Here is a 26,041-nt window from a genome sequence, read left to right on the forward strand (position 1 = left end):
TGAAACGTGGGTTGGAAAATCACTTGACGTCCTGTAGCCTGCTTGATAGACTTGGAGGAAATCACATTATAGGAACAACTCTGGAACAAAGTTGGTTTCAAGCAGCCCAGCTGAGCGTTCATTTCTGACCCCCTCTGGGATAATTGCTCCTCCAACGTGAAAAATATTTTGCACCATTTTTCTGCATCTGGTTTTATGTATTTTTGTCTTTTCACTTTAGCTTTAGGTTGACCAGGTGGCTGGTACATCTGTGACATACAGTCCAGTATGTTGCATGTTGCCCCTTTCTCTCTGTGACCTTTCCTGCTGTCAAATAAAAGCAAAATGCCCACCACACTATAAATTAAAAAATATATATATTGTGCTGTCACGAGCGTTTGCAGGTGTCCATCTTCCACTTCCAGTAGATAAAACCCGTCCACATAGCCAGAGAAAACATCAAAATGGGACATGAGATAGTGAAGGTGTCATTGCAGTGACACATTCTTGCTCACATTAATGATTCCTTGTTGAGTTTCTGCTTATTTTATTCAGACACAATACTGGTTTATTAATGAAATTCTGAATTATGAATTACAACCTGATTTTCCTCTGTCATAATCAGTAAACATGTCTCTGTAGCTGAAAGAGTGAATATTGGACTTAAATTCACCAGGTGGCCAGAAACATGACTCCAAAAGAATGATTAAGTTGCACTTCAAGTGTTGGATGTTTGCCATTTAAATGTAAAATGTGATGATGTGTTCACAGCAAACTTGCTTCTGCTGTCCCCAAGAGGCCAAAAAACATAAATAAAGGTCAACACACAGTCTGTGCCACACACTGGTGGCCTGGACCTGGAAAGATGTGGGTACTGGGCAGGAGGGGTCTAGCAGTTGAATGGAATACACTGTGCAGCTGCATTATGGGAAATGCAGGATCCAGTGGTTTTAGATCTTGATATCTCTACCTCTGCTGCATTTATTTTGACCATTTTTTTTATTTCTGTCTCTTGTAAGGCCCCCAGATTTGTGGAGGTTCAATACTAAATTACTGAAGTACCACTTTGAGGGGTCATGTGTAAATAATGAGCCAATGATGTAATGGCAGTAAATTTGTTTTGGCTGTCTGACTGCGCGGGATGGAATAACATTATGACTCAAGTTCCACACTGGATTAAGTAAACAAATGTGTTCAACTATTGGCTCAGAATGTGGATGAACGGCGAATTTGCCGTATTAGTTGTGCTGTGTGAGTGGTCCCATCATAATAAAAAGCCATTAGGACATTGTGTGCTTGAAGGGCAGATGCTGCAGCCTTTACTGGAACCGTTTGATAAATCATTTCAGTTAATGTTATGGAATAGATGTGTGAAAGGTCCTGAGGTGTTTTCACCTTTATTAACCCAGCAAGTCCTTCACTCTGCATCATGTGACTGGTGCACGACCAAAAAGCAGGCAGCACTTGCACTTGTCCTGATGATCTGTCTCCACCCAGGCAATCTGCTGGCACCATGGAAGATGCCACAGCGCATTAGCAGCAGTGTGTCGGCATGTGGCGGCTCAGTGTGTGAAAGCCCTCCTCAGCAAGCCCCCACAGGGCCACTGATACCCACAGTTGCTAACAGCTTTTGACTCGCAATTAGCCGGCCAAGTTTATCAGCAGCAATAGCCGCGGGAGCCGAAGCGGCACTGCAGCTATAGGGCTCGTTTTCAGTGGGTGCATATGTGCATGCGAGTGTGGCTTCAGAAGGGAGTACATGACAGGCAGACTCACTCTTATACAGCAAACCGCGCTGTGATTAATCAAGGTGGCCCGGGGTCATCGTGTTGAGTTACTTCTTTTTCTTTCTTTTGTAATTCGCTTCATACAGATAAGACTGCTCTAGCAGACAGCGCAATAACACACAAAAGCTGGATACTGTGGTAGCCCATAAGGTCAAACCCTGCAAAATTGCATTAACTGAACCAGAGGGAAAGACTGTCATCCTAAGAAGTCCTTCCACCACCCACCCCTCCCCCTACTCTGGCCTGTCTGCATGCAGGGGGAATTATATTACCCAGACCTCCTCCCAGTTATGATGAATCCCCAGCCCCGAGAAGACTGGCCAGCTCGACCTCCATTTGCGGGAGATTAGATCCTCTGATTACAATGCCAGCTACCTCCCACCACTAGATAAATCTTCGATGGGAGCCCAAAAGCAAAGCCCTCCAGATCCATTGCAGTTAATAATTTAGCGTTAGAGGGGGACAAGTATTTATGATAATTCAAATTGAGCTGGAGCTTTTTGACAAGATGGGAAAGCTAAAGAATGACTTTAAGTTAAAAATGGCATTTGCTCAGACTTAAATTTAGAAATTTCCATATATTGAATTCATTCTCAGTGTCATTACTGTGTCACAAACTATATCACATTACACGAATGTCCCGCGAAAGGTGAAATGTGTGAATATATTTATTAATGTGCCATGTAGGTGTTATGAACTAAAGTTCATGGGAAATGTCACATGCTGCTGTCAGCCGTCATACGAGATGAGTTATGTGTTTGCCTAAAAGCTTTGGTTGGCATATTATGTGCCGTATAATTGTTCATAGATCATTACGCTGAGAATGGGCAGGAGAGGTTGTGGGGTTAGGACGTGGTTTGCATGCCTAATACACACTGTACATGCTTAACAAACACTGGCTTACTTAGAAGCACTAATTTGACTGCATAAAAGATGCAAATTAGATTAGAGAATAGCCTACAGCCAGTAAGTATTGTTTACAGCAGTGGAACTCAGCACTGTGCCACCAAGGCTGCAGAGTCTGCGGGTGGAATGAAAACTTGCCGACTCTGGAGCCCTTGTCGACCGTGGGCTAAATACTAACACGCAGGCTATTTTTAAGAGTTGTTTAGCGCAAATTAAAAACATAATATGCAGTTTTTTCTCACTTGTTCCTAGTGGGATGTAATCATTAGACAGTTCTGGTACTGTCAGTGGGTAGGTTGTCAAGATGTAATGATGAAGCTGTGGTTTTCTTTAACCCTTTAAGATCACGTTATGGATCACATTGTGAACTTACATATGACAAAAAATTTCTTCTTTCAATTTCTGTGTGTGCTTATGTTGGGCTTGATCCATCCAGTTGTAACAATATTATCATGACATCTTCAGCTTTTAGCAGCTAAGTTTCATTACTTGCTGTTTCTGTTTGACAAGCCCACTTTTCAGTTTAATCAAATTCATCCAAACATCACGTGCGTCCTGTCTGTCCTATGTCACGATACAGACGCTAGATGCTCTCAACATGTGGCCATGATATTTGATTTGATATATCCTGAAAGAGAAGCTAAGGTTTTAAAACTAGTTGAACTGATTCCTTAAGACAATATGAAAGTGTTGGCAGAGCTGGTTTATGTTCCCTGAACTTCTACATCACATTCACGTACCTAAGAGATCCCTGCTGTATATTCGCCCTGCTGAAAGTGTCAACCTTGAGATGCTCTGTGATGAATTGTGATACTGACAGCTGCATCCACACTGTGCTGTATATCATCACAAATCACTTAGCTCGTCTGCCGCCGATGTGACCATTACCATATAGATGGTCTGACTTCTGACCCTGATCTCTCCTAGGTGTCCATGAATTGCGACTACGTGTTTGTCAATGGGAAGGAGACGCGGGGATCCATGAACGCAAGGGTCATCTTCAGCTACGAGCACCTGAGCGCACCGCTGGAGCTGACCGTCTGGGTCCCCAAACTCCCCCTGCAGGTGGAGCTTTCTGACAACAATCTGAGCTTCATCAAAGGCTGGAGGGTTCCCATTCTGCCCGACCGAAGGTGAGGCACATGTAGCATGCATGTAAGCTTACTGAGAAATTAAAATTTCGCACAACTTGGTTCTTATTCACATAGCTTTGGCCACCATTCCCACATGTAATATAGTAAAACTTGTTTAGGACAACAGGAAACAATGATGAACTTTATTAAAATGATTAGTGCCTGTTTATCAGGGTTCACCATGAATGTATAAGCAACAGCAGCAACAGAGGCAAGATCCCATCCATTACTGGTCACGATCAGTGATCTTCCCATTAATTTCCACATTGTGCGGCCAATAGAGCTTGTGCACTGGTGACGTCCAACAGCTGAAGGACTAACTTCTGGTTTGGCCCTCCACTAACTTGAATGGGGATAAAATAATATGATTGTGAGGCACTTCTAGACTCTCCAGATGGAATTCTGGTAGTGAAATAAATCATTTTTCTGTGTTTGTGAAGCTCAGAAAAATGTGTCTACAGTTTTACATTTGCTTTGTTCACTATGTAAATTTATGGGAGAGATTCCTTTTTGGGCTGATGTGTGTCGTCGTAATTACACCATTTAGCCACAATGTCAAAACTGGTTTCAGACCCCTGTGCACTTCCTGGAGGATTGCCGATCACATGCTGTCTTCCTGCTCCAGCTTCGGTTTACCCAAAATAACAATTGTGCGCACACGATTTTCCTGTTTAATGAGGAGTTTTAGTGTTCAGCTTCCACTTGTGCTTGGCTTGTCGGCAAAGCGTCTGACTGCCTGACCTCCCGGGTTTGTCGCCATGTTGGATCTCATTGCTGTTGCAGAGGTGTCACAAGTAGTTGACATAAAAACGCTTCCCTTCACCAGTCAATGGGAAAAATAAATGACAAAAAACTACTAATCTGTTAATAATCAAGAATACAAGTACAACACAAGATCCTTTTGTGTTTCAAGGGAGCATTCTTAAACCTCATTGCTGTGTTTCCTTTTTTTTTTTTATACCCCATGGTAAAAGCAACAGAGCCAGAATGCATTAGGTGCAGTAGATATTTCAGATGTGCTATTCTGGCCCATGATTACCAGAAGACTCATTATCCAAAGAGCACAGAACCCTGCAGTCCTAAACATTAGACACTAAAAAGCAGTCCAGCCTTTTCTCTGTTATCCAGGATTTCATGTGTAGTTGCTTGTTTTGCTCCAATTAGATGTTCTGTCTCAGGTACACGGCAGAAATGTACAATGAGGCTCTCAAGTGCAAATTGATGTACAAGGTTGTCATGTTTGTGTCATACCCACCCGAACCCTTTTTATACAACAAGTCCAAGATGCAGACTTAATTTGTCTTGCACACAGAAGCTTTTCTGAATGAATATTGGTTGTAGCTTCAGACAGATAATAGAGCTTTTGGACAAACAGGCGGGTAATTTGTGGTGTTACTCAGGACTCAAAATGGTGGTCAGAGTCTAACACTTGTCACAGTTGTTGTAGCACAGCCAACTCTTCTTTTTTTTGCATGTATTGCCTTAAGTCCACATTGATTAGCATTAACCAAACTCCCATTTTAACAAGTTAAGGAAATTGAAAATAAATTAGAAAATACAGCATGCTTAAATCCCTTTGACATGGGACAAAAAACTCTGTAACACCCACTAATATCTGCTTTGTCTTCAGTGGGAAAGTCCAGAATCAGCATTCATTTCCAAGTCAAATGACTCGTAGCTAATGGACACAACGGAAACACTAATTTTCGCCCCCTTTTCTGATGTGATCTACGACGGGCACTGAAGTTACGGACATTAGCACGTCAATTGTTTTCCATCCGTCTCCGTTTAAGCAGCGCTCGGGCGTCTTTCAGCCGGTGTTGAGCTTGAAAGTGAAACCAAAGCAAAGAAATAACCACCGTCTTATTATCACTGGCCTCCATGCTCCTCTCTACTGCTCGCCGTTCCCCCGCATGTTCATGACATTGAACAAAACACACTAGAAAAAAAATTGCGAGGCAACCTAATCCGCTGGCATAGCAAAAGGTGTCTATTTTGTGTCTATTTTTATACGTGTATTTTTGAGTTAATTTTAAAAACCTGCACAGCTCCCTACACAGCAGTCACTCTGCAGCATAGTTAACTGGCCTTTACAGATTCTACATAATGACACACAAATTGAGTGTCCCAGTAAAGCTGCCAGTACTCACAGTTCCTAAAATGACAAACCTCTGGAAAGACTTCTTTAAAGCACAGCTCAAACACAGTCCATCAAACAACAAACAAAAAGAATTCCCCCACACCATTACAAGAAAACACCTTAAGCTCCATGTTGTACACATGCACAGCCATATTTTATTGCTTAAACCAGGCTAATGTACATGTAGGCTGAATTAGCTCCAGTGTGTTAAGTCTCAGGCGTTTGAGAAGTTTAGCAGAATACTTAAAACTGAAGGAGCAAGTCAGGCCAAGGAGAAAACAGCACGCACAGGTCCCATAATCAACACCAGTCGGCACTGAGCTTCCACTGATGATGCTACTTACTCAGCTTTACAAGCTTTTCCCTGTGAATATTACTCTCTGCTGTTTCCTGTTCTACAGGAGATTCAAATCCCAAGTCCAAAGTTACTGCAAATATTTTAACCACTTGTGCAAAAATATTAGAAAATATTAGAAATAAACCAGAAAACAATATGAAAATGAAAGGTCATTTCATTTAAAGAAATAACATGACAAATGTAGGTGGTATGAGCTGTACCAGTGAATCTACACCTGTTCAACGTTATGAAATTCTTCTCTGCACAGTGTAAGGAATCAAGGCCAGTCGTGTCAATATTATAGAGGCTTTTGTCGATAGAAGGAATCCAGCAGGCAATAAAAAAATGAATGAGCTGCTCCCTCCAAGCGTAAAAAATATAACGCTTTTAGATGAGGAAAAAATAGCACTAGAGGGACATTAAGGTTGTTCCTGCCAGAACCCCAATGAAAAATGTGGTCTTAGGTTAAGGAACCTGAGCTCATTAAAATATTCCAGCATTCTTGTCATGCATGGAGCAGTAACAAACAGGCCCACAAACCTTCATTTGGGAAATGTTTAATGGGAGCATTAACACTCACGCGGATGGCTGCTGTCGTTGGCTGCTGGAGTACATCACCGAAGACCAAATCCATTTCAACCCAACCTGAATGCAAATGGCGTGTTTAAAGAGTTGTTTGAAGAACTGAGGTATTTCCAACGCCCTAGAGTGCTTGGAAAACATCTTGCACAGCCTCATTTCTCAAAGATCCCCAATGGGCTGTAATGGTCCATATTATTTTGACATGCAAAACGTGTCTTAAATCCCCACATTAGCTGCATTCAATCATTTTATTCACTCATTGTAAAAGACGCAGCCTATTAAAGTAGAGCCCTGCAGATGAGGAATCATTTGTGCGTCTATCAGATTTGCAAGATGCTCAGACCTTGTTATTTTGAGTGGCGTTCGCTGTCCGTCCGGTGTTTGTCAACAGCCTCATATGACTCTCATATAACAGTATTACCTTTGCTTTTCAGCATTCCCTGAATATCAATAGTCGAACTAGTTGCTTCAAGCAAATTGGTCTTAAAGTTTGTTTCTCTGAAACATAAATCTCGGCATTCTTCATGTTTTCTATGCACATAACTTCACCTCATGAAAAAAGTCATCAAAGACCCCTTGTGAGCGATTTCAGTTTGCAATGATTGCCACACAGCCAGGCCAGAGGAATTCATTTCTTTCTTGCATGCTGTCATTTGGATTTACAGAGTCTGTGTAATTTTCTTCTCCCTGTGGTTCGTTGCAGCGTCAGGCAACTGCAGACAAAGGCAGCTCCCATCATTGTTGACGGTGCCACACGCGGGCTGTTGAAGGTGTTGATATGGACGAGGCTGGCCTTCCCACGGGAGCCTTTGTTTTTAGTTTGTTTTGTTTCTTCTATTGCCTGATCCATTGCCGTAGCAGCGAAACAGCAGGACAGAATTCACTTGGTGCTAGTTAAATGTGAGATATGTTGGGTTTTTGCATCAAGAAGTAATTACAACGGATTTTAGACCAAAGGGTAATAACCATACAACCCAGAGGTGTCGGCTCAAGTCGTGTCGCTGGCTCTGAAACCCTCTGTTGGAAAAGATATTTTACTGCCTGGGAAATGGATCAATTGCCTGCTTATGTTTGCACAACTTGATTGACTGTGGTTCAGGGGCATTTGTTTTGTTTTGAAAACAACCTACAGCTCATTTCAGGGTAATTGTACTTGTTATCAAAGTGTCGATGCTGCACCTATCCATGAATCACCAGCACATTTATCACATGTAACAGATTCACACACAGGCACTTATCATGTGGCTATCACATGTGATAACATCAGCTTCTCATGCTGACCAAACAAGGTCCAATTAGGCTTTAGACAGTTCATTCATCTGACATGAAATGTTTTTCTTTTTCTTTTTTTCTATCTCATGAATGATCGTGAATAATTTGACGTAGTGTATCATTTCAGTTCACACAGTTCACACAGTTCAGACTTCTTTGTGACTTGCGAAACAACAGCCTGGAAATCTGCCCGTAACAAAAAAAGATCACTGCCAACAAACTGCCTACAAGACTGGCAAACTGTGTTCTGCAGAGATGCCAGGCAGGCACAGAATGGACAAACAGCAAGCGGATTTGTGAGACTTCATCTTAACTTTCTGGACTAACAATAGATCTGGCATTAGAGAGCAGGTTCTCTTTGTGTTGACCTTGCTATTGTTTGTTTGCAGTTATAAGGGAGTGCTATGGTAATTAATTGGATGATGTTTTCATAGGCTTTTGAGGCATTGTAAATAATACCACTAAGTTAGATGGGAAATAAGAACTCTGAGGCAATGTAATGCAGCTCGTTAGTCATCTCAAACACACTCCAAGAACGCCAAATAGGGATGATCGTTTGCACCAGACTTTGCTATTTGTGATTGTTATTGTTTGACTGAATTATTGTCCTTTCATTATCTCCTCTCAGTCCTCAGTTGCTGTCCTCACAAACGCTCTGACTCTCCTTTACGCAGCCTCTGACCTCCCACACTCTTTCCCTTCGCCTCCTTAACTCTTTTATTTTCCTTTCTGTTGCAGTCTCTCCATCCTGTATTCCTTCACACTGCAATGTGACACGTTGTGAAGCTTCATGCACAGCAAAGGTCTCCTGGCCTGCAGTGGGCCTTTGCTACAGTGCAGCAGAATTGCTCACTGGCTGCATTATCCAGTAACATGGTCTAAAAAAAGGAAAGTGTAATCGGGCAGGCAGCCCGTGTGCACTGAAGCTTCAGCTTGTACGTTTGTATCAGAGACTCTAATAAGAACAGACAATTTTCTTCTGGGGGAGGAAAAATATCAACCTTATTTTCAGGTACAGACTCAGGAAGGTAAACTTTCACTGACCTGAGCCAAGAGTTGTGAAACTCCTTGACAGAGACAGAGAGAGTCTTACTGTCTCATTGGGTTTTTCTCTACCTTTAACTGAATGAGTAACTGAGTGAGTGTGCAGTCTCAGCGTCTGCTGTGGAGTTAACTCGCTTACCTAACTACAGCAGCTACTGCATGTCCTGAAGCTGCACTGTCAGTCTCCAACACACAGAGGCCCGCAAGTCCAGATGACATCCAGACCTCAGAGCTAATGTGAACTGGATGAAAAATGCACCATATCAGTACACTACATCAGTTTTAGTTCAGTGTCTTCCCGTATCATGTTACTTCTGAGGCTGATGTAGTATGTAAAAAACATCATTAAATTGCTCATGATTAGGTTTGTTGGTTTGGGGTTGCTTTGGTACTTTCTTGCAAAAGTAAAGGGATATTTCAACAGTTTTGTGTTATTTTTTAAATTGAGAAAGACATGAGAAAGTTTAAAAAACAAAAAACAAAAACATCTAACGGTTCCCAAACACATGACTACTACAAAACCACAGTCTGCAATCACATTCACAGCTTCTTACAGTCTCAAATTCACCCATCTGGAAGAAAATCAGAACTGTCCTTAAAATAAAATTTGAAAAACTCCAAAGGACAAAACATGCAAACTCCGCACCGAAAGACCACATCCTTATTGATGTGAAGTGCCACTAACTGCTCATTAAATTGCTTACATTTTCTACTCAATTTCTGTTCCCACACAAACAAAAATTCACCAAATGGTTCAGTTGACGCAGACTCCATATGCAGGGCTGCTACTTGACGCTACATACTGTTCTGATTATTTTGTTTTGTTGATATTTTATTGGCTGCACACATGCAGTCTATGCTAATGCAGTGCGTAGTTGCCCTGACTAATGTCATCAAACAGTCGCTCCCCGTCTCTTTAGCTTTTACCTGAGGGCAATCATGTCCAAAGCATGAATTCGTATTGGCTTTGCTATATAGCACAGTAACTGTGAAAGACCTTTGAATATTTTATTCATTTCAAGCCAATTCAACCAACCATAGACACCAAAGTGACCCAAACCCATGACCCGAGCTTAATCGGAATGAAAGAGGTTCATGAGGTGAAGTTAAAGTTGCTTGAATGAGCAACATGCAGGTACCACCAATGACCCGTGGGGGCCTTTTGAAGAAGCCCTTTTATTCCTAAACATTACATAACCTGCCAGTGCAAAGTTGGCTTCAGAGCAAAGTGCTGAAGTGTTGGTGGGAATGATGAGTTGTGGAGAGGTGGCATGAATTAGTGATTAAGCCCGGTAGGTGGGGCAGGTGGGAACATACACGCAATGATCCACTTTGCTGTTGAGTGGACGTATTTTAAGCGTTTATGAGACCTCGCAACAGAAGTGCTTAGCCTAACAATCGCACCTGTTCTCTGAATCGATTTGTAGGATATGTACTTTGTGTGTAGCCGACAGCCTCGCTGCCTCCACTGAATCTCAAGTCGTTCAGATAGTTCATTCAAAGCAAATATTAAGCACAGGTAGAAACTGGCAGATTGTCAAGCCTGCTAAGGGAAATTGGGTAACTCATACGTGTTGTTGTAGGGCAGATTGCGCTTGGTGGGGGGTGCACCTGGCGTGTTTAACCCTGCTGCCCAGGGATCCTTTGAAATAAGAAGGGTTTGAGTCCAAAACTGTGCTTTTTAGTGCCCGTCTTTCCTTCCCTGCTGGCTCAGAGGACTTTTTTCTCATCGCAACTACTTTAGAAGAGACAATGTGATAGATTTGTGTGGAGTGGTGCCGAGTTTCTCGTCAGCGTTATGATGTCAAATTATAAAATCAGTAGAGACCCTTAAGAACAGAAGGCACAAATTGAGAGGTAGCGTCATGCCACAGTGCTGAGCATAATTTAGCAGCAGCTGCTCGATTCACGGAAGTGACAAGTTATGATTGGTGGCAGTTTAAAGTTTTTAATGCTTTTTATGAGGCGGTTCTCAATCCTTTTGGTGGCCAGTTCCAGACATGTTGAGAAAATCTTGATATTGAGTTTAGCCTCAGTTGGCTTTTTGCAGGAAACTCCACAGCTGCAAAATATTTGCAGCTGTAGTGTTCATTTGTCAGGAGTATTTAATGCATTTTCATTTTTTTTTAACCGCTTTCTCTCCATCCAAAGGAGTACCAGAGACAGCGACGCGGATGACGAGGACGACGAGCGCCGGGTGAGTCGAGGCTGCACTCTGCAGTACCAGCGGGCCCTGGTCAAGGTGCTGACCCAGTTCCACACCACCTCTACTGAAGGCACCGACCAGGTCATCACCATGCTGGGGCCCGAATGGCAGGTGGATGTCACAGACCTGGTCCAGGACTCCCTGAAGGTGGCGGACCCCAGGATAGCTGAGTTGGTGGACAGGACGGTCTTGGTGGGTCTGGAGCTGGGATCCACCGTGCTGAAGGTAAGTCGGCCACATTTATGCTTCAGTGCTAAAGAGTTCACATGAAAATTCAAGTATGTTTCGATGACAAATGATGCATCTGAGTGAGAGACGTGGAAGCAGACAAAGTGTTCTTTGAACGTGACCTTTGCAGCTACCACACGCATGATAAATATTGAGGAGGAAAGATTTAACACTTAAAGCTCATTAATATTTCTGCTGGTTGGTTGTGATTACATTTTCCTCACGAAGATAAACTGCTGAATTTGGAACAGGGACAACAAATTGGGACGAGGCAAGAAAAATCAGCAGTCAGGCAATCGACAGGTTGTAGACACGTCTAACCTGGAGGTTGTTTGAAACTTACCCGATGGCTTGATTGCTTGTGCTTCTTTTTGTCTTATTCCCAGATCTTAGAAATTAACTCTGGCAGTATCTTGTGATAATTAGCATTGGTGATAATGACTTAAACTATGAACATGATTCTTTCTCTCCTTCTGTTATGAAAGAAAACTCTTTGTCTCTCTGTGTCTAAGTGCATGCTGCTTCTGATGTCCACTTCTCTCAAGTAAAAGAGCTCCCTGACGTAAAGCGCATATAAATGCATCAGCCATGACAGGTTCAGAAGTCCTTATAAAAGAAGCGGCAGGAGTTATGACTCCTGTGCAGTGATTTACTGATGCTTCGCTGGTCATTTATGGGGACAGAGAGAAGTAACGGTTGGTGAGAGTTTTGATCACCGTGAAAGATCACAGTTTCAGCCTGTCAGGGGAAAGAATAGCTGCCTGATGGATGCGTCTGATGATGGCAAAATAGGGAAGAAAGATAGAAGTCACCAATCCATCATTTTAAATGAGCAATGGATCATTTGTAATCTGTTGAAGGGTATGAATAATTATACATCAATTTACCACCAGAGGTAACTTGCCACACTGACTCACAGCAGTTGCAAATAAATAAATTAATAAATAAGGTGTTCAGAAATGATCCATCAAACAACATTAGTATGGATTGCTTGAGAACAACTAGAGCTGTTCTGGAGATGTTAGATTACTCAGAACTGATTTACCTGATCACAGTGTTCAAGAAATAAAAATATTGGGTCTCCCTTCAGGTGGTCCTCAGGCTTACTTTTCAACATGATGTCGTCTTGTCAGATATCAGTTCACCGCTATTCAAAGGTCATTCAAAAGAGTCTACAGCTAAGCTAGCTGCTCTCTGGCCACAGTGGTGCTTTAGGCTAAATGCTAATGTAAGCTGCTAAGACAGCATGCTGACGCCAACAAGGTACATGTCCCATGGTCACTGAGGACGGGACTGCACCTGGAGAGGGTGGATATTTGTAACCCAACTTTGATTTGGGATTCAGCATCGTTACACTCTTAGCTAACAGGAATGTCATTTTAAAAAAATATATTTAGCCCAAAATGTTTGCAAAATATTCAACAAATTGAAATTTTGTCGCAATGACGAGGCAGTAGGAACACATGGGGTGTGAATATGTGTGCCAACTTTTGTGGCAACCTATCCAATATCTGCAGAGACATCTCACTCACAACAGCAAATGCGAATGAGAGAACAGGACCTCCAGAGTCACTGGGATTCATTGTCTGGGAACTATGAATGGACAATTTGTGCTCCAACAGATGTTGATATTTCACTGGATTGGTTGATTTTCCAGTGCCACCAGAAGGTCCACCTGGAGAGACACAGTTTTACATGATCCCCTGGACGCCAGCAGGGCATGACTTAATTATGTTGAGCGCAAATGATCACTGGTCACGGAGACCAAACTGGAACTGGAACTGATGGTGTAAAGGAATGAATGAATGAATGAAGTGTGTCAGGCAAGTTGAAAAATCCCTTAAAGCCTCGTGTTAAAACAGAAATGAGATCTGTGCCCAATTTCTATCCTTTCAACATGAATGATTGATGGCTTACAAAACTGAAATTACAACAAAAGTTACAGTAGAAGATTCCCACTTCTCAGAGCCTATGTTACAAAGAACAGTGAAATTATTATGCCGATTTTCTGAAAATGAACAGTCTGCAGCTCAACAATGGTCCTCTCCCTGAAATTTTTAGTCTGTCAGAGAATTTGAATCAGTCTTTGAGTCGCAGGAGACGGATTCAAATTGTCCACCAGCTCATAAATATGAATAAAGAAACGGAGCAGCTTTTGTCCACTTTGTGCAATAGTCCAGACAGTCATTTGATTTCTGTCTTTTAGGAAGGATGGTTGGGGATTAGTGCATGAAGGAAGCATTTCTATTTTAAATTTGACACGTCTGTGTGACTGAAGACAGAAAAAGAGAAAATATCTGAAGTTTAAAGGTTAAACTGTAACGATCTTGATTATTCTGTAAAGGGTATGTCCATTACAAGGCAGAACGATGACTTTCTAAGAACCCAGCAGACCTGGTGGGAGTTGTGGGGTTGAAGCCAAAGGATTAGTGAACAATAGCCGCCCGCTCAAAGTGGAAAGACAGACTTGGACCGAATTCACAGTTGGTTCTCTGATCAGAGATTATTTCATTAATATCTGCAAACATCAACCACTGTTCCAAAGACAGACGCCAGAATACAAATAGATTTGAGTCTCATCTTCAGAATCTTTAACCTCACCAGAAAATTATAGTTCAATATTAACTATACGACATGTAAACAGTGCAGCTCATTGGATGATTTAAATGGAAATGTGGAGAAGTTGTGTCACTCAAATATGAAACACGAGCTGGAGTTGGTTTGTTAAGTGAATATGTAAATTATATACATATTTATATATTCACTTAACATGTAAATTATATACAATGGTCAGGCTCTTAGAGTTTGAGTTATATCCTCTTTGAAACTCTGCTCTCAGTTTCTCCAAATGATCAAATACAAAACCAAATCCACCGTGTATTAAAATATTCAGTCATATAGGCGCTGGCCTCATGATATTGATGTAAAATTCACCATCAAAATACGCCTGTCTCTGTACATGCACTCAGGATAGCTATGAAATACATATATGAGCACATAATTATATGTAAAGTCCCACATCACACTCGCTATCCATAGATGTCATGTACACGAGAGCAATTTGTCACTTGCGAGGACATTTGTTGGGAGTCATTCCCCCACTTTCTGGCTCTTGATAATTTGATCTGTCTAATAAAGTTCAATGTGTCCGCTAAGAACGGAAGCGTTTGATTGGAGCGACTTTAAGGACACTAAGCAGATTGTTCTGCAAAGCTCTGTAGCTGTCGAGGGAAAACTCGCCTTGCAGGGATGGGAGCAGAGGTTTATTTTGCAGCTGTTGCACCCACTTTTGCTTTGCAACGTGGGAAGCTGTGTAATTGCTTGAAAGTTTACGGGACGGTAAAAGTTGAAAGCAAGGGTCGTGTTTTCATCTTTCCTCTGTGTTTCAAGAGGTATTACATTTGTATTTCATCAGTCCATCCTACTGGAAGAGAAGCACTTTGCGTTTTGTGCAAACAAGCATAAAAAGGCAGGATACATCTCGGTGCTAGTCAGTGTTAATTACACTGATGGAAAGTGTAATGAAAAATGCCCATCATTTCTGCAAGATGAAGGTTAGAGCTTGTAGAAGTCAAAGCGTAACCAGACTAAATTGATCTGTCATATGTGTCCACAAAAAAAATGGCTCACAGCTCAATTGGTAAAAGTTCTCCTTCTGAATAGTGAATTGTGTTTTGTTGGGAGTTTTGTTAGCGACACAGGTGCTGCCTGATGTCGGTCACGTGCTTCATATGTGTGCTACCTGTCCTACCTGTATAGCAAACAGCCAAGTCCATCAAGCCCAAATCTTTATTTATAACACAGTGAAGATCCTTTGTTCATCAGTTCAGTTCATCTGGTTGCCTTTTCACTATTCACTGAGTGTGATTGTTCTTTTTAATATGCTTTAGTACAGTTGTGGCTGCAGACTGTCTCTGTCTTTCTTCCTCCCTACACTTGTATTTTTAAGTTTGCCATAATCATGCAGTGAAAATCTGCCCAACTACATGCAACAAAAAAAATACGAGTTGTGTGAATTTCCAAGCAGATCAAGCAGTGTGAATCTTTCTAAAAAACAAATAGAAAAAGTGAGTGTTTTCAAAACCATCAGTTCATATAATGTCACTTTCCCATTGTTAATATTTCCCACCAGTCTCCCAGTCAGGCACAAGGCATTTTTGGAGCATACAGTGTGAATTTAAAGTGTCTCAATTAGTGGGAACGACATGCTTTTACTGCTGAACTTTGTGATTTCAATGTACTTTCACATAAATTCTTGCAGAGGACAACTTTAGCTTTCACTCGGCAAGAGTTTCAATCAGTGTAATAAAGCACAGTTAAAATACTTTTTATTAACCGAAGGTTTAAATTTCCTTCTCCAGACCCATGAAATCAGTCATGGTGAACGGGGAAGGGCTTTCAGTGCAAAGAAAAGGTATTAATGATCTCTTCTCAGGGTCTGTTTCGAGCACTGTTTGCCTCAAACCAATTCGTCTAATTACGTGTGTAAGGTTGCTATGTTGCCTGGAAGTCTAGACTTATTTTCCCCAGGTGTGTTTCTGCTACAGTAGACAGTATGAGGTACCCATGAAATCTACAGCTTGCATGAATGAATCCTCCACCGATAGTCTGTTTCACCGCAAACCCAAAGTATGATTTATTGAAAGCAAGGTTTGAGAAGAGAAGCGTAGAGTGTAGTGGGGAGAAGATAATGTAGTGTGATGCAAGTAATATGCACCAGCATGAGTGAGCGCCCACCCATGTTCAGTGCAGAAACTCTGCTGGTCAGTGTCAATCTGCTGCTCGGATTCCTCATTGATCTTCTGTTTTCCTTAAGCATCGGTGAAATAGTGCCGCTTCCCGCGAAGGCCGCCAACGTGAGCGTCACACACAGCTACACACAGCCCAGTGCTCAACGGTGACTGATAGAGGAGCTCCGAGTTTAAGAACATGTAAAGTGTAAGTACTTTCGTGCTTCACTTCACCTCCCCTGCCTGCAGCACCTGGAGCTGGGCTGGAAGGAGCTACATGACTACAGCCGACCTCTCCGCCCTGGCAGACAGAAAAGCCGAAAACAGACAGGGAACACATTCATCATTGATTAGTCGACCTGGCTGTGAATCAGCATTCATTCCACTTTGGTATGTGTTGTTAACAGTCTGTTTTTAAAAGCACAGGAGAAGCTGTGGACGCTTTGACAGAGGTATTTGTACGTGCAGCCACAGTAGCCTGTTTGTGGGATTTTCAGTGATGATCTCTTGCTCTTTATGCAGTGATGTTAACACCGTCGTTAACACTTCCTCCACCTACACGTACTGGATGCAACACGTCCCAAATGTTTTTGAAATCAGCGACTGTGTTAAAAGCGAATGAGGGAAAACCAAATTGCAGTACTTTACTTGCTGTACAGTACTGTACAGCAAGTAAAGTACTGTACAGCAAGCACATCCTGGAATACATCACAGACATGAGAAGCTGATATCAGCCGGGGGGAAAATCCTTCTGCTCACACTTTCTGAATTTCATTTTTAATGTGACAAAAGCTTGTTTGGTTTGATACTTAATTTCCCTCAGCAAAAAGAATAAATGATCATTCGTGTTATTTCAGTTTTCATTTTTTCATATTTGACTTTCCTGATGATTGTTCTGAGACACAGTACTTTTTACATGGATTCTGTCACTGACCAGTTTGTCAGGGCTCTTATTAATAGCTGTGACTTGTGCTTTCACTTTCATCTGACTTATATCCACTATGTAGACAAAAGTATTGGGACATACCTCTCTATTATTGAATTCAGGTGTGGTGTGGGGCTGTTTCTCAGGATTTGTTCTCGGCCCCTGACTTCCAGTGAAGGGAAATCTTAGTGCTTCAGCATACCAAGACATTTTGGACAATGCTATGCTTCCAACTTTGTGGCAACAGTTTGTTGAAGGCCCTTTTCTATTCCAGCATGACTGTGCCCCAGTGCACAAAGCAAAGCTCCATAAAGACATGGTTGGATGAGTTTGGTGTGGAAGAACTTGACTGGCCCACACAGAGTCCTGACCTCAACCCCATCCAACACCTTTGGGATGAACTGGAACGGAGATTGTGAGCCAGGCCTTTTGGTCCAACATCAGTGTGTGACCTCACAAATGGAAACACTCCAACATGTTGTGGAAAGCCTTCACAGAAGAGTGGAAGCTGTTAGAGCTGCAAAGCTGTCTGTGTGTTTAGAATGAGACGTCATTAATGTCTGTCGGTGGAATTGTCTGGTGTCCCAATACTTTTGTGTAGTGTATCAAAATCTTCTGCATCATATCCTACAATTAGTAACTATCTTCAAACAGTGACAAATATTTTGGAATTAAATACAAAGTCTTGGATCAAGTTGGCTAAACTCACCTTCAACAAAAATGTTCATTTGCATGAAAGGAAGGCAAGAGCAGCCGCAGGTGTTGGCCTCCCCAACAGCCTGCTGACGTGGACTTTACCTGCAGCATCACATTGTGAAGCCCAGGGCTGCTGAACGAGCTGCTGCACTGGGAGTGAGAGCAGGCTGGCTTTAATGCCATTAACAGAAGCAGGGCTCAAGCAGTAAGACGTGTTCATTAAACACATTATCACACATAAAAATTCGTGGCAGGCGCAGTTACAGCAGCTGAGTGTAAAGGAAGTTTGAGCAATCTAACACCTCACAAGGAGACGTACACCCTTTTAAGTCGCACATTATGTGAAGGCTCATATCATGAATCGTTCCGTTCATATCTCTCAAAGTCCTTTTGCTCCACATTCAAGCCTCTTTTTTTTGTATTTAACGACGGATTGGGAACTAAATGTCACTGGCTGCCGCTCTTGTCCTGAAATGTGTGTGCTTTGGGGTAAATAATCTGCAGGAAACTCTAACATGGTTTATGTGATTTTTGAGCGTCCATGCAAGCCGATCCGAACAACACAAACGAGAGACTGAGCGAGTTTCAAGCATTGTTACCAAAGCTGCACTCTTATTTTTCTTAAATATCCCTGAAATTGGATATGTGACAGCTGAAGAATAAACGCCTACACAATATGACATGTTTTCAGCACGGCTCATAACCCCGGACAAGATTAGTTTCTGTGATTACATTTTTTAGTTTAGCCAATCAATGTACAATTTGGTGTATCTTTGGGTTGTGTTTTGACATTTGTACACAGTCACCGATATTGATTTTAATAGTATTAGATTTTCTTTATAGTCGCTTTAATTGGCCTGTGAAAATATCAGCCACGGTGGTGGAACAGAATGTGAAACAGCAGAAAATCAATCGTGAGCAAACAGTTTTCGCTGGCGGAGTCGTACTCGGTCTGACCTCAGTAGGACGAGAGGATTTTTACACAGGAAGTGACTTGGTTTTGTTTGGGACACTTCTTTCACCGCTCTGTTACTCTTTAAAAAATGTTACCTTTACCTTTATTAACATCCTCCATACACTGAATCTGTCCAGAGAAATAAAAAGTTCCAGTATCAAGCTAATTTATTTATTTATTTGTTTGTTGCTGCAGCAGAAAAAGCTCTGGTGGTGAAAGTAATCCGTCATGCAACTGAGCTGCCCTCATGAAAACTTTAAAACTTTACTTGTGCATCCATTTGCTGTAACGCCTGAGGGTGTTGCATGCACACTTGTATGTTTGTGTGTGTTTGTTTGTGGTTGCACATGTTTGTGTGGTGCCCAGTGAACCATAACTCCCCTTTCTGGCACATTAATCCATCATACCCAAACAGTATGCATATAGAAGTAGAAGCTCACTGCAGAACTTTGTTGCTGCATAACAGTTTTTATTCTTCTGTTTTTGTGAATGTGGTGCATTGCTTTCTGTTTGTCTGTAAAAATTTTCAGCACTACTTTTGTAACTTTATAGCAAGGAGATAAAATGATGCGGTACACACAGTGTGTTGTGCAGAGACGTTTAAAGGAAAATATGAAGGCCATTCGAGGGAAATGCATTACACACAAGCTACACAGAAGCAAGACTTGCTAAGGAAATTGCGTGGAGCTTTCTGACTGGCATTCCTGTCGCTGTGCAACAAAGCGTTTGGCAACAATCGTCCAGCCGTCTAATTGGTGTGACCTGTGCCATAACACTGGAGATAAAAAGTGAAGGTTAGGCCTCATTCTTAAGTGGAGAAAAAGACATGAGCGTGCAGGAGGAGAGACGCTCAGAAGCACCATGAAAAGGCACCAAGTGAGTTTCAAATGTTTTCTCACAGATGCAACACGCCGGGAATTCCAGCCACATAGCGGAGCCATGACCACACTACTGAAAGCTGATGAACTTAAAAAACCTTAAGGACTTAACAGGAAATAACAGGAACTGATGTGTTGTGTGAAATTATAAATCAAACCAGCACAGGGCTTCTGACAAAGGTTGCAAAGAGGCCAGAGAGTCATGAACACTGAAAAACTGCAGAAAGACAAAACAGTCCTGTAATCTGTTGCTAAACAAAGTATATGAGGTGAGAGGAAGTGCAGCCTCAGCAGTCTGAAAGCTCACTCTTGACTTTTGAAACAGTAGTTTGACAAAATCTTAGCTAATAAAGTGCTGTCTCAGTGCTGGTGCTGCTGAAAGAAAAAGATTCGGTTAATATGATTTTGTCAAACTTAGAAGAGTATTTGCCTTAAAAATACCAAAAAATCTCCGCACAGGTGTGCCGCAGGTGAGTTGTATCTGATTTCTTCATGTGCCATAACTATTTATATCCCAAAACCTCCATGCAGCTGATGTTATAAAGTCGATCACACAGAATACTGAATAGTACAAAACTTGACTTACTGTATCTCTCTGTCATGTGGACATCACTGACTAAACAGCTTGGAGAAAGAGTACAAGCTTAAATAAAAATCGATTGGCAGGCGGCTGCTCTCTGTGTAGACTGTCTGTGTTTTTATTAAGGGGATTTATGATTTTGAGCACAACAGAAATCATAATGTATCCAGAACAAATTAATAAAACCCGACACCTGCAGATGCATCTGTTTCCGCAGATGATTTGGCTCAAGTCTTCACATGACAAATTACTTTGCACCAAATTACATGACAAATTATTGCACCAAATTATGTGGCACTTAGATCTGAGCCAAAGGCAGAAAAGAGAAACACTGGATGACAAATGGGAGTTTTTACCACAGCCATATACGACATAAAGAGAGGTATTAAAGGCTTCAGGTAAAGATCCGTGTCCTTTTATTCACAGCTGTATTTTCACGTTTATTTTTTTACTTTATTATAAATGCAAATTGCAAATCAGGCAAATTTAAGGCTTCTAAATAATATTTTTGGAGGCACAACACTTATGGGCGACGTGGTTGGCTTACTGCTTCAAGGTTTCTGTTGATGATGATTGGGGGAGCTTGTCAGAGCAGCGAACCCTTCAGTGCCTCGGCATTGCATGCTCTATTTGACGTCACTTAGAAAATGCTTAAGATGGAGGGAGGAAAGATAACCCGTCTGGCTCTGAGGACAAGGCCACTGCTTCGCTCAATAGCTCTTTACTTTGTTCAAGTCCCTCATGACCTCTGGTTGCAATTGCAAAGTGAAATGATGATCTTTAAAAAGTGCTCAAAAGCACTGGGTGCAGAGGCCTGTCAAAAGCCTGGGATTACTCAAAGAGGTGAGACCAGCTTCAAATGGTTTTGGTGTTTCACGTGGTGACACTTGGATGGGCACAAGTGTTTCTGCTAACCGTCACTTTGAAAGCGTGTGGTGGCTGCTTCAGATTGTACCTTGTTGTCTGACTGTTGATGGATTTCATCTCTCCAAAGTTTTTTTTTTTTTCCTCTCTCTCCCACTTTGATAGACAGAGAGACATTGACACACGGATCCAAGACGCACTGGAGCAAACAACAGCACAAAGCGCTTTAATCCAAAATTGGCTTGTCATGGGCTTTATGAGCTTCAGAAAGACAATAAAGCTGTTGTCTATTCTGGACTTAAATGATGCCCCTCTGTCATGTGGAGAAGCAATAAAAGAGCATCTTCTCTCTGCAGGTGGAGTCTCCGCTGGCGGTGGATGCAGTATTGGGAGAGTCTGCATTCTCGGTCACAGATGAAAAGGTTTCCATCACGGAGATGCGTGTTCACGCCATTTCAGGCCTGACCCTGTCGCTGCAGCCCAGCCCCGGGAACAGCCACACCATGGTGGCCAAGGCAACGGGGATCCAGACCCTCACTGCTCCCAAACAGGTAACGTATCACACAGTGCAGGAAAGAGAAATCACGTGCAATAATCTTCACTAGCTGCTTCCTATTAGTTTTATGAAAAATAAATGAAACTTAATCAGGAAACCAATAGGACTCTCAGACGTACAAATAGAGATAAAAAAAGGTTCTCTCTGCTAACTTTAACAGTGAAGATAAGATAAGGTAAGATAGTCCTTTATTAGTCCCACACAGGGGAAACTCTCAAACTTTTGTTTGTGGTTAGAGTTAATGTTAGGCATGTGGCGGTTACAGTAAAGGTTTGGGTTAAGTCTCCAGGGAATTAATGATATTAAATCAAATGTCTTTCCAAGAAACAAAAACTGAGCCTGCGTGTGTGGTAGCTATCCAGGTTCCATACCGACTTCAAATACACACACATGAAATATTTATAGTCTGCAAAACACACAAGAGTATCACAAAAAGATGCAGGTGGCATCACAACCCCTCGCTACATATTTATGAAGGCCACATGTGCGCTGATGGTAACATTAGCAGCATAATGTCTGAATTCCCTGAAAATATTTGTCCAAATTGAGGAGATTAGCTGGTGGTTCACTGCTCACGTTTGCTCTTGTAGTTCTGGCAGGATACAGAATTTTCTGGACTAATCTTGATTCTTGAAATTCTTAAACTTTTGGGTTTTTTTTATGTTGTTCAAAACCAACACACTTTTATACAAGTCAGCATGTCAAAACCATTAAAATATCAGCATGTAACCAAGCAAACTAGTGCTGCATCAGATTGGCTTTTAATCACAGTGAATTGTTATAAATTGTTTTGTAAGGAATGTCGATAACTTAACATCTTTAATGCTTCACAGAGCAAAATTAAAACAACACAGACAAAAAAATAAAAGAGCAGAAATGAACAACAGTAATCAAAACTATGCAGTTGAGATCTCAGAGGCGTAAATACACACCTCCAGAACACAATTCTGTAAAACTCTGTATACATTTAAATATGTGAGTCTTCAGTAACCATATGCAGTAAGCGTGCACATGTAGTACGGCAGCACTTAGTACCCAGTGTATTTATTTCTGTCTCCAGAGTGGTGAAGTGAAGTTTATTTGCAAATCTCTCTAGTGGCTCTGTATCAACAAGCAGGCACGAGTTTCGCTTCTGAGTAACCAAATTATTTCAGTACTAAATCTTTTAAGCTCCGGCCAGCGTTGTTAGCAAGGACACCAGATAAAGGCGGCCGTGGTGAACTAATAAGTAGCCTTGGTGCTCTTTTATTACAACCTCCGTACTAGCCAAGCCTGGAAATACACTTCTCCTACATCCAAATACATTTCCCAAAATGAATTTTATTGCTCAAGTGGGAAGTGAGAAGACATCTGGCTGGAAAAAAAAAAGGCAGGAAGTGTTCTCTTTGTTTGCTACTGTCTCGTCGCACCAGAGTGAGGCTCTGCAATTCTGTACAAGGAATTAATTGGCAGCCCTGTTTCACCTAGGGATATGTGTGTGTGTGTGTGTGTGTGTGGGTCCTCTTCCTGCTTTGCCCTTTCATTGGCCTGCAAGTTGCTAAAAATGCAACGACAACCCCATCAAGCATCAGTGAGGGAGAAGCGAGCATTAAATTCCAATTTTTCTTGCTTTCCGCTTCTTGGCCACCTTGAAATTTAATTATTGTAATGTATTGTCCTAAGTGCTCTCCAAGGCCGGGCCATAAAAGGCAGCCAATTCCTCTGCCGGCAAAGCTCTCAGAGGAGTACTGGAGCTATTTCAAGCCATTTGATTCTGTTTCGCAGGAAAACTTTCTAAATGTCCTCTATTACTCAAGAAATGAATGAACACATAAAGTATGGATGGGAAGAGTTGGACAATCAAGGTCTCTTTGCATCATTCTCTTTTCCACTTGACGAAGTTCCAGCTTTTCACAAGTGAAGGGCTTCAGTACTTGAAGGTTCATCATAAACCATTTCGACTGGTACGACTTACTTTCTGTTACTGCTTAAATGAACAACTTAATAAGGAATTTGGATAGTATTATTACCACTCAAGTCGATCCCAGTGTCTCAGAATAATATTTCTAGGGGGATATTTTTATGCATATTTTATGATCCAAGCTGTTTACGTTCAATTTACATCCAAACTTATTCCCTAATGCCATAAAGTCCAAATTAGAGAAAGTGGAAAATCAAAGATAAGAAACTTCATCTTCATGCACGTTACCTTATGGAATTTCACAGATTAAATTAATATCGGTATAAGTTAGATGCATAAAATAACATCGGCAAGTGCAGAAATCGCTCAGGGTCTCATCGGGTTAAAAAAAAAAAAAAAAAAGCTTAACGGTTTGCTATGTTACTATGCAGGATTTGAATAATGTACTGAAAAAATGTACAGACTCATGCCGTCATCACATTAGAGGCAGTGCTGCGTCCACCGAGAACCTGCCTTCTGCCTGTGCTTTCTTAGCACGTCTTTGTGTTTTGGATGTTTCTGGGTGTCAGTCTTTGAGTTCATGATGAGGAGCCCCCAGCCAATAACAGTGCGAGGTTGGAAATCTATAGGGACCCTCTCTGCGTGGACCACTGAGCCAAGGAAGTGGGGTCAACTTTGAATGGTGTGCTTGCAAACAGCAACTGACAAATCCTGCACAGTATGCCTTAACAGTCCTCCTGACTAAACCACATCTTCTGTTCCACATGTGTAACTTTTCTAATATTGGATCTGCGTGAAAAAAGCATGTACCAATCATTGTCGTTTGTTCCTATATCAGGCTTTTCGTAGCAGAGTCAGCTCATAAAACAGGTCTTCAATGTATTATTTAAATCGGCCATATCAAAGGCTGTCTTCATTCTGTCATCCCGGATGATAGAGGTTTGGTTCGTGGTGGAATATCGTCACAACATGGCAGTCGTCTCCCAAACAGGCCAAAGGGATTTTTGTGGTGGACAAAATTTTCCCTCTCCCCATGGATGGCTGCTGATGTTTAAGCAAGCTGTGAACAAATGCAGCCTTGATTACATGCACACCAGTGTTGCAGGTTGTTTTCTGGCCTTTGAATGTTATCAGGTTACTAGTGCACAGGAAATAAGCTATTTTATTCAGTTTCTCTATAGGGGAATGTAGACAGTGAATAGTGACAGAAAACATAAAATGAGAAGGTGACACACAGGAGATGGACTGGAGCTCATCATTCGTAGCACACACACACACACACACACACACTGCTGCTGCCTTATCAGCCTGTGCTGCAGAGCGGAGCTGCGCTGTAGCCTTCAGGAGTACGCACTCGTTCCCGCCACCCCTTCCTCCTTCGTGCTTTAAAGTGGTGTGCTGCTGTGCACATCAGAGGCACGCCGTCTGTGTGCGTGTCAACACTCGCGCCGAGCACGGGGTGCTGCACATGTTGACAAAAGCTCTGGAGATTCAGGGATTGAAGCAAGTCCAGAACTTCAAAGGCTCAGTTGGGAACATATTTTCAAATCATGGTCAATGTCGTGAAAGAATAGGATCTGAACAATTCAAATATTCTTTGGAGAGATGTAAACACAAGGCAGAGTCGCAGCTTTTTGGCTCTTTTTGTACTTTGATATTAATGCAGCATGTTGTTTACTTGCAGAAAACCTTTCTGTTTGGGCCAGGATTTGTATTAGTATCAGCTTTCATGACGTGTTTGTCCTTACTACACATAATGTTTTCTCTCAGTTTTCTGCACACAGATTTTAACACATACATTCACTTGATTTTCTGCTACTTGCGGTTAATATAGCAATTAGGGTTTGGCAAATCATTAAACATAATCATTTCAAAGAATTTGAAATTGCCAGTCAATTAGCACAACTAGTCCAACTAACTGTTGTAATAATCAGCCAAACTCATCAGAAAAATTAACACTCGAACATGCATCAGATAGAACAAAGAACGATAAAAATTTATTTCAAGGGTGCCCTGAGTGTTTAGTTTGGTCCATGTTCCATCGGAGGGGGTTGGATTTATGACCAGTACTGCAGCCATCCACCAGGGGGCAATCAAGATGTTGAAAACATTGGGGCAGCTTCTTCAGTCATGACAAAGCTTTCAGTCTACTTCTCATCCCACATGTTGATCAGACAAAACAAAGACCTTTAGCTACCCTTGTGATTAGATATTAATAGCTGGCCAAGTACAGACAAACAAATTTCTGCTGTGATACTATCAAGTATTTCAACACCTTCAACGTTATATAGTGCAATAAGGGAAGTTAATGCATTTTTGTCATGTTGTTTTAACTTTTTTATT

At 41.7% G+C, this 26,041-nt stretch overlaps 1 protein-coding gene across 2 annotated transcripts in view; it reads left to right on the forward strand.

The window, feature by feature from the left end:
* The window catches only part of tmem132e (transmembrane protein 132E), a 306,518-nt gene that overhangs the window by 275,667 nt on the left and 4,810 nt on the right, over positions 1-26,041 (forward strand). For both annotated transcript variants that reach the window (XM_046411784.1, XM_046411782.1), the window contains exons 6-8: positions 3,600-3,805; positions 11,332-11,611; positions 21,599-21,793. In XM_046411784.1, coding sequence (XP_046267740.1) covers positions 3,600-3,805; positions 11,332-11,611; positions 21,599-21,793 — 681 coding nt within the window. The remainder of the gene's footprint in view (positions 1-3,599; positions 3,806-11,331; positions 11,612-21,598; positions 21,794-26,041) is intronic.

Source organism: Scatophagus argus, chromosome 14 (genome assembly GCF_020382885.2).
Source record: "Scatophagus argus isolate fScaArg1 chromosome 14, fScaArg1.pri, whole genome shotgun sequence".
In the NCBI taxonomy this organism is placed as follows: domain Eukaryota; kingdom Metazoa; phylum Chordata; class Actinopteri; family Scatophagidae; genus Scatophagus; species Scatophagus argus.